Below are 11,463 nucleotides of genomic sequence, written 5' to 3'. Positions count from 1 at the left end.
AAATAGGTATGTTTCTCAATGATGTTGGAGGCTTGAAGCAGTCCACACAATTCTTTTTATAATTATGCTATTTAGACTAGCTTGTGTGTATTTTAACTAATTTCAGAAAGTACATATTATCTCCCATTATTATAGGTGCGGGATAACTCTGTCTATCAAAGTTTAGACATATGAAAAAAGTGCCAATTTTTTTGCGCGCTAAAAATAGTCCACACAATTTACTGAATTATTTTACAGTACCATGATATATGTTGATCTCCAGATTTTTCATAATAGCTATGTAATACTCTCTCACTCTTATTTTTGTATGATAATATTTGATTGAGTACGAAATTTAATATAATAATTTAACTTATATATTATATGAGTGGTAGTGTGAAACAATATTCAATTATTGAAAAAAATAGTTTGATAGAAACAACAGTTGCTAAATGAATTTGAGTTCTTGAAAATTAATGAAATGATGTCATAATTATTTTAGAATGTCTAAAAAGAGAACGAATGTTATAGTAAATTAAGATAGATGGCGTATTATTTTGTTGTATTTTGAAGGGAAAAAAAGAAACCTTTTCTTTCCTTTTTTCTTTTATATTTAGAAAAAAGGCAATTTTCGTGACATGCTGCTTTTCCTACAGATGCTTTACAACTTAGAGCTGGCCTCACATGACGTAAATTTTGCTTTAGTTTTAAGATTTATAGTGTTAATTATGATGTGCATCATCCATGGAATCATGCATGCATGGATACATATAATAATTAATAAAGAGTTAGATAAATAATTGCTTAGATGGGTGTGGGGGAGAGGGGGAGAGGGGTGTGTGTGTCTTCCATCTTACTTTACAAGTCTAGGGTTTGATTTTCCCATTGGTTCTACGTAGAACTGTAACTTCCGTTTTTTTCCTTTTCCGACATCAGTCTATGGAATATTTCACTTGTTAAATTTCATGTCTACCATCTCCTCAGATAGAATGAAAATTTAGTTTAGAGGTATGCAGTTTGTAAGAAGCCCTAATTCATCACAGGAGATGCTAAAAGATTTAACGTTTCCTTCTTCTCCTTTTCTGTAGATCATATTGCAAGAATCTCAAGTTTAAGACAAGCTAAAAAGAGAAACTTATAGTAAAAGATGATGGAGGATAGTGGCGAGAGTGGATGTAATTCCAAGACGAGCTCGAATTCAGGAAAAAATGAGGATGAAGAGGAGAACAATTCGAGCAAGTTTAAGGATGGAGGAAGCTCAAGCAATAGTACAGTTGAAGAGAGTGAAAAGAAACCCTCTGTGAGACCTTATGTTCGATCCAAGATGCCTAGACTCCGATGGACACCTGATCTCCATCTCCGCTTCATTCATGCTGTGGAAAGACTTGGTGGACAAGATCGTAAGTTTTTACAACATTTTTGAGTTTGTAATAGCTAACTAATCTCCAATTCTGTATTTCCTATAACAGTTTAAACTTTTAGATGAGACGGTCACAGTTCAATATTGATGATTTATAAGAGTATTTGGCCTTGTTTAACAATTTGCCTATTTTTCTTTTGCTTCTATTTTTGGTGCAGGAGCAACACCAAAGTTAGTTCTTCAAATGATGAACATAAAAGGACTCAACATTGCTCATGTCAAGAGCCATTTGCAGGTAAATTAGAGTTTCTATAATAAAAATCAAGATCTATAAGTTTTTGGTTCATTTAAATTCAGATGATAAAGATAATGTTATCTCACTTAACATAATTGCTTAGCCTTCTCTGATTAACTTTTCTCCCTTTGATCTGTTTGTGTCTCATAGATGTATAGAAGCAAGAAGATGGATGACCAAAGTCAAGGTATGCTTTTATAATATTTCTCTCTTTGTTAGTTTCAAATTTTAGGTTTTTTTTTTCGGTAGTAAATTTTGATTCTGACTTATTTTCTATAGGAATTGCACATCACAGTCTTTTTATGGAAGGTGGAGATCCAAATATCTACAACTTGAACCAACTCCCTATGTTCCCTACTTTTCATCAGAGGCTCAATTCCACTTTTAGGTATGTAATGCATATGATTCCTATCTTAATTTCCTGCTTTCACTTAGCTTCCTCTTCATATTATAAGCATATCGAGAATTTAAATTTGATTGATTCAACGTTTATGTTCTCATAATTAAGTCCATTGTGCTTCTGCAATTATAAGTTCAGAAATTAGTATTTGTTGACATTTCAGTGATTTAATTTTTCACACATATTTTTATGCACCGATTAAAAAAATTACTATATTCGACTGATATCAACCCTTTGAAACTGCATTTCACCCGCCTCTTTTATTTCCCTAAAAAAAAAAAGGAAAACAATAATTCTTTGTTATAAACTCATTTTCCAGATATGAAAATGCTTCTTGGAATTGTCATGGTAATTGGACAAGGGGGCAAAGCACACTAGACAGGAGCAGTCGAGGATTTTACACAACACTGACTGAGAGGATATTTGGTAGCAACCACGGTAGGGAAGCAAATGAAGATTTATGTAAAAGGAATCCCTCTTTCATCAGTGAAAGATCCACTTTACAAACACATGAAATTAAAGATGAAATGGGATTCTTTCTTGAGCGTGAAAACCATAGTGGTGAGCTCACTCCAATATTATCTCATATTGCTGCAAAAGCTCAAGCAAGAGCCATAAATCTTCAGAAGCAGACTCCTTTGAAAAGGAAGGTTTCAGATTGTGATCTTGATCTGAACTTATCTCTGGGGGTAAAGCCAAGGAATGAAAGTGATAACCTATGTTGCACGGACTCTCAGAAAATGCTGCCGTACTCGTGTCCTATTTTCCAAAGAGACACTACTTTTGGAGGATCCAACACGCAGAGTCCGAGCAATAATAATGATGATAATGATAATGGGAGTATCCTATCATTGTCATTATCCTCACCATTGTCTTCTTCAAAGGTTACAAGGTTTAAAGAAGATGGTAACAGTAATGCTACAACAGAAAATGCAAGAAGAGGGGCAAGTACTCTGGATCTGACTCTATGAATGAGGACAGTATTCTAAGTGAGATCTTGAGGTACTTGTTTCCTATTGTTGTTGACAATCTCTTTTGTACCATTTACCAAGTTATATTATTATTACTACTATATAGTACTGCTGGCTTTTGTTGTTCTGTTATTATCAAATAAGTTTATCTCAGCAAGAAACTTGAGTGTGTGAAATTTAGCACCAAGTTTAGCCTCATGTCCCACCAATATAGATAACTCATATTTTTATCTACCAAAACTTACACAAATGAAAAAAAGTGTTTTTACTTGGGAGTAATTTCAACCCGAGACGTTATGATCGTCAATGTGATTGATTCTATACTTCATTGCATGGAAAGAGAGAATCGTGCCGATAGTTTCAGACATTATTGAAAAAGTTGAGATTTATATTTATGTGTGCTTTTCCAAATAACTAGGATTATTTTTCCCAAGAAATGACAAAATGAATGTGAGATGAGGATGACCCGACCTTGATATAAGGGAAAACTCATGGGTAATTGTGTTGGACTATTGTCTGAAACATACTATTAGGAGTGTGTAACAAAACCCTGTCCAAGATCTTACAAACTTAGTTATAAAAATCATCATTGGAAGCTGAAAAGTCACTATAAAGAAAATTATCACTATAGAGTAGTGGAGTTATACGGTTGTCTCATATGGTTATGTAAAAGTTATTAAAAAGATTTATAAGATATATTGTTTGTTACTCCATTCATTTTCCTAAATTAAGGTTTTTAGTTGGAACTCATGCAATTTCTTTCCTATGGTCTGAGTCTCAACTTGTAAGTCCCTATTGAAGTTCACATGTGAACTGCAATATTGTGTTACAAGTGGTTTTATATAGTTGTTATGCACGAATTGTGTAGGGCTTTCAAGGGGATTTATGAGCCTCTTCTCTATTCCAATACCCATTACTTTAAGATTTTGAATTAGATGTTGAGATTCGAGGCAGAACATCTTGTTTGTGTTCTTGATATATAGCTGCATATATTTGGCAAGGAACTGAAAGTTTGTACCGAAAAAGATAGTATATAATTGTTGGAGTATGTGATAATCATATCTTAAAGTTTAAGCTGCTAGATAGATGCTTATTATTTATTTGATTATGTTTTCAACGTACCTATATACGTGCAGATCTGATTCTTTATCGTGAAACAATCACTTGAAAATTTTATTTGATAATGAGTACGTGGCGGTAAGAGTTGAACTATGATTTATGTCTGCTTTGATAACATAGTGGAGTGTGTGACACTTATCTAAAATATTAAGTGATTAGATAAAATACACTTTTATTTATTTAATTATGTCTTCGATAATATTCAACAGTATGATAGTATGTATATATATTTATACGTTTTGGTTCCAACGTAAAGGGATAGTGTAACATGAATCTTTCTTAATCTAGCATGGTTTTTATATTCATTCAAGACTTTCACTACTAAAAAACTGCGTAAACCATCTGCAGGATACCGATCAATCAATAAGCCAACGAATTTACCAACCAAACCGGTCGGAAATAGCCGATTTTTTTTAATCAAAACCGGGAAATCCACTTTCCTATATTTTTTTAGCCGGAAATCTTTTTATGCAAACATACCGTCAGTTAAAAATAGAAATATTGTAAAATTATTTTCCCTACCCAGCGCTTTCAGATTTATTTTTATGATGAATATTTAGTAATTTTCGAGATTATCGATCGATTTTGGTCGGGAATGTTATGAACTGACCGATTTCGATTGGTTTTATTGTCAAATGTGGTCAAACTTTCATATTAAATTGAAACCTACAGTCTACTTAACATAATTAATATTCTAAAATAAAAAATACAGTTATTTTCAATACAAATAATTAATGTACTAAAGTAACCTTTTAATTTTTAAATAATGCAAATAATATGCGTGATTATCTTGTGGACGTAGACTCGTTTAGACACTTAGCCTCAAGATTTACAACAACAACACAACAACAATATATCTAGTAAAATTTCACAAGTGAGATCTAGAGAGGGTAGTGTGTACATAGACCCTACCCGTACCTTGTGAATATAGAGAAGCTATTTTCGTAGACTCTTGGCTCAAGGAAAGCAAAATTCCAGCGGTCATAAAAAAGAAATGCGGTTGTAGAGAAGCCATGGAGAAAAAGTAATAACAACAGTAAGAAAAATAAGATAACTGAAGCAAAAAATAACATGTAGTAGTAGAAATCTAAGAATAAGAAATACGGGAGTAATGCTAATACTACTGGTATACAGAAGAAAAACGCGTGACTACCTACTAACCTACTACCTTAATCCTTAAAATCCACATATTCCTATCAAGGGTCATGTCCTTAATAAGCTGAAGATGTACCATGTCCTACATAATTACTTCTCCCCAATACTTCTTTGGCCTACCCTCACTCTCCTAAGATTCACCTTTGTCAACCTCTCACACCTCCTCACTGGGAGCATTTATGCATCTCCTCTTCATATGCCCAAATTACCTCAACCTCGTTTTTCGCATCTTATCCACCACAGAGGTCACTCCGGCCTTATTCCGAATATCTTCATTCCTACCCTCAAGATTTGCGAACGGACTAAATACACTGGAGCATCTAGTCACATAAATTCAAGAATAATGCCATGACCTAAATTAAATAAAGTAATTGGAAGCTCTATGTATATATCATAGGGTCGACTAGATCATTGGTTCACCAAGGGATCCACTCAATACAATCTTTTAAACTCAAGAATGATATTGCATTATGTAAATAAATTAAGTGATTTGAAGCTCTATATGTCCTATTTTCTACTAGTTTGCTTCACCAAGAGATCCGCCAAGTTTTCGAGCGGACTATTGATCAAGTAATGTGAATCACGCACGTTGTCATATGAATTAGGTGTTAATTAATAGAAGTGGATGAAATGATCCGCCATAATAGTTTATATGATTAAAGTTGCACAAATAAATTCGCATGTATGAAAAACGTACTTACAAATAAACGAAGTAAAATATTTATAGACAAGTACAATGATCAACTAGATATAATATATGGACAACTATCACCATAAATAGAAAAAGTTAGCATCATTTATGGTTATGAATAAATAAATAATAATAATAATTTACATAACATGCTTCAACTTTATCAAAGGATCGCATAAATAGTAACATATGTAAAAATATATCTCTTTATTTTTCAAAAAATAATTACTTGACTAATAAGATAACTTTTTTATTTAATTTTGATAATCAAATAATAAAATTATGCATGTTTTAGCTATATAGCTAACTGAATTGATATTCTATTAAATTATATAAAAGGTTTTTATCTAAAATCGATTAAAAGCCGTCGATTTTGTTAGTCAAATACGATCACCTTTTTGTTTAAAAAAATATTATTACATGCCGACCGATGGTTGATTTTCGTGGTCAAACCGGTCAATGGCCATTAAATGTACCAAACGAAATCCGCCGGAAATTTCCTTTTTAAGATCTGCATCGACCTCTCTCTCCTCTTTCTCTCTTCTTTCTTTCTTTCTTTCTTTCTTTCTTTCTTTGTAACGACCCAATCAGTCGTTTTGATTTCAGGCATTTTATTCTGTGATTTGAGACTTTGAATGACTTCAGGTGATGTATTATGATTTGCGTGCATGGTTGGATTTGATTTTTGAGTGGTCCGAGATGGATTTGATAGATTAATTCTCAATTAGGAAGCTTTAAGTTGGAAGAATTGACAAATGTTTGAATTTTGAGTAAACTGGTACGCTCAAATTATGCCTATATAAATACTGTAAGGCAATCGATGTCAAATATAATAATCCAACTAGGTTGTGATCGAATCCCACAGGGAATAAGTGTGAAAGGTTACTTGAATAGTGTGTCATTTGACTAAGGCCGTAATTCTACTCCATTAGTTTGGAAAGAGTTTTGATAATTGTGAATTGTAAAGAGAAGCTATTTTGTTAAGAGAATTGATTAATTGGATTAAGAAATCGAGGTTGTGTCCCATTTCATGAAATATAATGCTATCAGTGTTAATATGATATATTTCTAATGGGAAGTCCTTTGATATGCAAATGATTTCTAAATGACTACCCAATAGTTCCCAATAGTTAGGTAGTATTTCCTCATTTTTCCAAATATAAAAGAGTTACAATTAAGAACAACCAATTTATGCCAAGTAGAACCTACTTATTCCTAAGGGATTCTATTTAACAAGGTTTAAAGCCTCGAGTTCTTTCTATTCATTTGTACCAAAACCTAACTTACTTTTCCAAGTGAAAGATAAAGTAAAATGACACTAGTTAATGCTTGCAACCACCAACCATAAATGAAGCATGAGAAATGAATAGAAATCAATAACCCATTATACATATATTTGTTGTGACCCCAAAATCCCACTTAAGGAAGTCGTGATGACACCTAGTCTCTGAAACTAGGTAAACCTAACACACATTCATAATTTATCAGAAATAATGACTAAGATATTAAATTAAACTGATAAATATCATAATAAAACCCAAACGGAACAACAATCATTAATCCCCAAAAACCGGTGGTACAATGTCATAAGCTCTAATGAAGTACACTAGAAATCTCCAAATACAATACTGTTTGATAGAAAAATAAATAACAGTAAATACAATATCAGAAGGTGACTCTAAGGCATGCGAACGTCAAGCATGTATACCTTGAAGTCTCTGATATGGCTGAATCAACTCACTGGCGTCCGACAGGGGTGAAAGTACCTGGATTTGCACACAAATATGCAGAAGCATAGCATGAGTACACCACAATGGTATCCGGTAAGTATCAAGCCTAAACTTAGTAAAGTAGTGATAAGATCAGGTCATGATACCTACTAGACATAGAAACCTGTGCATAATATTAATAAAATCTAACAATGGGGAAGTAAAGGCAAATAAATATCAATAAAGCAATTTATCAATACAAGGCTACAATGAAAATAAAAAGAACAAATGACAACAAAGAGCGTACATGTGATAAAGACAACAAGTAATCAATTACAATCAAATACGAATGAAATGAGGTAACAATAATAACATACCCAATAATCCCACATAGTGGGGTCTAGCGAGGGTAGTGTGTACACAGACCTTACCCCTACCTTTGTGGAGGTAGAGAGACTCTTTTCAATAGACCCTCGGCTCAGGCAAGCATAGGTACCACAATAATAATAATAAAAAAAGACGGGACAATACCAAACAAATATGTAAAAGCAACTGACACAACAAGATAGTAAGATGATCGAAATGTAAAAACAATGATAGGTATTCAAATAAGCCTACTACCAACCAAATGCGAGAGTACGTACTAACACTACCGGTATGTATAATCTAGACTCCCTAACCTACTATCCTAATCTTCGACCTCCACACCTTCTATCACGGGTCATGTCCTCGGTCAGCTGTAGCTGTGCCATGTCATACCTAATCATCTCACCAACTCTTCTTCGGCCTACCTTTACATCTCCTAAGGCCCTCCAATGTCAACCTCTCACACTTCCTTACCGGAGCATCTGTGTTTCTCCTCCTCACATGTCCAAACCATCTAAGCCGTGCTTCCCGCATCTTGTCCTCAATAGGGACCACACCCACCTTGTCCCGAAAAACTTCATTTCGAATGAAATGAGGTAAGAAAATGAAAAAATAATTGTTCAAATCAACAAGCTTTTCCAACATAGAATGTACAACAAGAATCATGCTGAGGTACCACACCTCATATTTACATTTTACAAGTCACAATCATAATCTTACTTATATCGCCCCGTGAGCCTTGCATTTATTTTTAAAAATATTTTTTTCGAAATAGCTTCACGCGCTTTAGCCCCCTCATCTCGCCGCGTGGCTTCAGTAATTCCCTTACTAGCAACACGCACATAAATCCCACCTTTTTTCTCCGCATGCGTATCATTACCCTATGCTTATACGGCCGCATGAGCATCAATATCACAATACAATAATCAACTCGCACCACACGTGCCTATATGTCACAATTTTGCCAAAATCAATAATGCTAATGTCACCACAACACATAGCCCACGGCTCAACGACAATGTGTACAAGAATCTCAATAACAACAAAATAAACGGGAAATAACTCAATACGGAAAGATATTCCAATAATCTATAATTTCAACCACAAAACATGTTAATAGCTCTCAATAACTACAACTTCAATAAACTCAACAATGAAGGTATTTTCATGAAATGACAACTTCAAATTCAATGCATAGCATAAGATCAACAATAAAAAAGATAGCATGAAATAGCAACTACGACTAGATGCATGAGAATAACTCAACAATGGAAAAGATAGCATGAAATAACAACTACTAATAAATGCATATAAGCGTAACCTCGATAATGAAAAATAGAACATGTAATAACAACATCAATTAAAGCATGTAAATAAACTTGACAATGAAACATAGAACGAATAATAACAACTTCGACTAAATGCTTATAAGTAACCTAAGAGGCTAAATCGGTCAATTTTCACATATAATCCCATGTACACACTCATCACCTCATGTACACGTCTTTCACATAATTTAAATAGTACAATCAAACCCAATCCTAAGGAGTAGTTTCCCCACAATACGAACAATGACTCTCATATGTGGCACTTGACAGGCCAGGTAAATGTCGCAAATGCGACATTGATTTCGCATTTGTGAAGTCTGTCCCTTCCGCAAATGCGACATTACCCAGTCGGAGCCTTTTTTCACAATTGCGAGTAAGGAATCACAATTGCGATACCTGACCCCTTCCTGCCCACTTCGCAATTGTGATGATGGTGCTCGCGATTGCGATAACTGGAGCACTAGTACACCAACAACCTGAAAATGCGTTCAAACTAATCGAAACACGTCTGAAACTCACATAAGCTCTCAGGGCTCTGATGTCGTCCAAATTCACACCATTGATTGGGATTGTGAAGCGGTCGATGCAATTATAATTACCCAACTTTGAGTCGGGGTCGATTCCTCAAAGAGATTATATTGGATTAGGTATATACTTAGACTAGGTGTATGACATGCCTAAAATGCACTTCCACATACTTGATTGTTTCTTTATACTTCTAAAATGTATGCTATTGTTTGTAAATGTAAAGCTATAGAACGATATTTTTGGTGTTGTTGTTTTTCAAGTTTATAAAAGATCTAGGGTTGTGACTTCCACCTAGGTGGTTACCTAACGAGTTGTGGGCTTTAGGGCATGTTTCATTGGTCGGGGTTTAATATAACAATCAACACGCGATTACCCACTCGATACCTCTCGGTAGTTAGAGTGATTTTGCCCAATTTAGCCTTCTCAAGTCCAAATGGGTAATTCACAAAACCGTTGATATATGCTCAAGTCGGGTTTTACTATCTCTAGATTCAACCCTTTAATTGGGGCTATCAATTTCTTGTTAGCCAAGTTTTCCTAGACTTAGTCTCTCTTTCTCAAGTAGAGACTAAGTTAATTAGGCATGAATCAATGTTCGCAATCATTAATTCCTAAATTCAATCAAGAACTAGGCTAAATGTCATACACCTAACCTTAAACAAGCCCTAAATCAAACACCCATTAGGTTCCCACATTAGGGTTGGGTCACAACCCTAGCTAGAGATTTAGCTACTCATAAGCAAAAATGAAGAAACTAGAGAAGCAAATAAGATTAAAATCATAATATATGATAAAGGGATGAAAATCCAATGTTAAAATGATAAACTAATACAAAGTTTCCCAAAGTAGCAAAGGAAAAATGGTTATTTTCTTTCTGGAGTTTAAAACTTGACCTAAATTTGACAAAAAGAACTATTTATACAAAGTTAAAATTATCGGACAAAATTGCTCCCGCGGAGGTTCTGCGGCCACATAATTCTATGTACGGTCCGCACTTTGATGCTGGGCTTGAAAGGATGGACTTCTGCGGCCGCACAATTCTGGGTTACGGCCGCACGTCTTTAGATTCTGCGGACTGCACATTTATGAGTGCGACCACACTCTTGAATTTGAGCTTGAGTGGAGGGACTTCTGCGGACCACACATTTCTGAGTGCAGCCGCGCTCTTGATTTCTGCGACCGCACAATAATACTGCGGTCCGCACTTCTTCATGGACTCAGAACTCCATCTCTCTGAATCTCATCTTCTGCGGCCGCACAATAATAATGCGGTCTGCACTTATTCATGGACTCAGAACTCCATCTCTCTAAACCTCTCTTCTGCGGCCGCACAATAATTGTGCTGTCCGCACTTTGCAAAGGCATTCTGTCAGAGGTCCTTCATAGTCTGTGGCAACACTCAATATTGTGCGATCCGCACTTTACTCGTTTTGCTTGGTTTTAGTCCTTGTCCAAAAATACTCCTTCTTGAGTTGAATTTTATCGTTTTGGCTCTTTTTCCAATGCTCCTGCAAGTAAGCACATTTTATCAATTTTCGGGAATACCTTTGAGCATTTTTGAC

General features: G+C 34.7%; 1 protein-coding gene across 2 annotated transcripts; it reads left to right on the top strand.

The window, feature by feature from the left end:
• Window positions 1-804: 804 nt before the first annotated feature.
• Window positions 805-3,132, top strand: LOC104113394 (uncharacterized). 2 transcript variants are annotated; one of them, XM_009623549.4, is made up of 6 exons: window positions 805-987; window positions 1,068-1,379; window positions 1,558-1,634; window positions 1,785-1,821; window positions 1,914-2,022; window positions 2,354-3,132. In XM_009623549.4, exons 2-6 carry the CDS (start codon window positions 1,127-1,129, stop codon window positions 3,003-3,005), a joined length of 1,128 nt encoding a protein of 375 aa, XP_009621844.1. In that variant the 5' UTR covers window positions 805-987; window positions 1,068-1,126; the 3' UTR covers window positions 3,006-3,132. The 2 variants fall into 2 exon arrangements, with proteins under 2 accessions (XP_009621844.1, XP_009621839.1); XM_009623544.4 differs by having other exon boundaries at window positions 986-1,379.
• Window positions 3,133-11,463: the final 8,331 nt, after the last annotated feature.

The sequence above is a fragment of the Nicotiana tomentosiformis genome, chromosome 7 (genome assembly GCF_000390325.3).
Source record: "Nicotiana tomentosiformis chromosome 7, ASM39032v3, whole genome shotgun sequence".
NCBI lineage: Eukaryota > Viridiplantae > Streptophyta > Magnoliopsida > Solanales > Solanaceae > Nicotiana > Nicotiana tomentosiformis.
The sequence above is the reverse complement of the archived record's forward strand: the minus strand, read 5'-3'. Positions and strand labels throughout refer to the sequence as shown.

Coding starts and splice junctions, on each gene's coding strand:
- LOC104113394 (XM_009623549.4), top strand. CDS start 1,127: ATGATGGAGGATAGTGGCGAGAGTGGATGTAATTCCAAGACGAGCTCG. Junction 1,380..1,557: donor AAGACTTGGTGGACAAGATC/GTAAGTTTTTAC, acceptor TTTTTGGTGCAG/GAGCAACACCAAAGTTAGTT. Junction 1,822..1,913: donor GATGGATGACCAAAGTCAAG/GTATGCTTTTAT, acceptor TATTTTCTATAG/GAATTGCACATCACAGTCTT.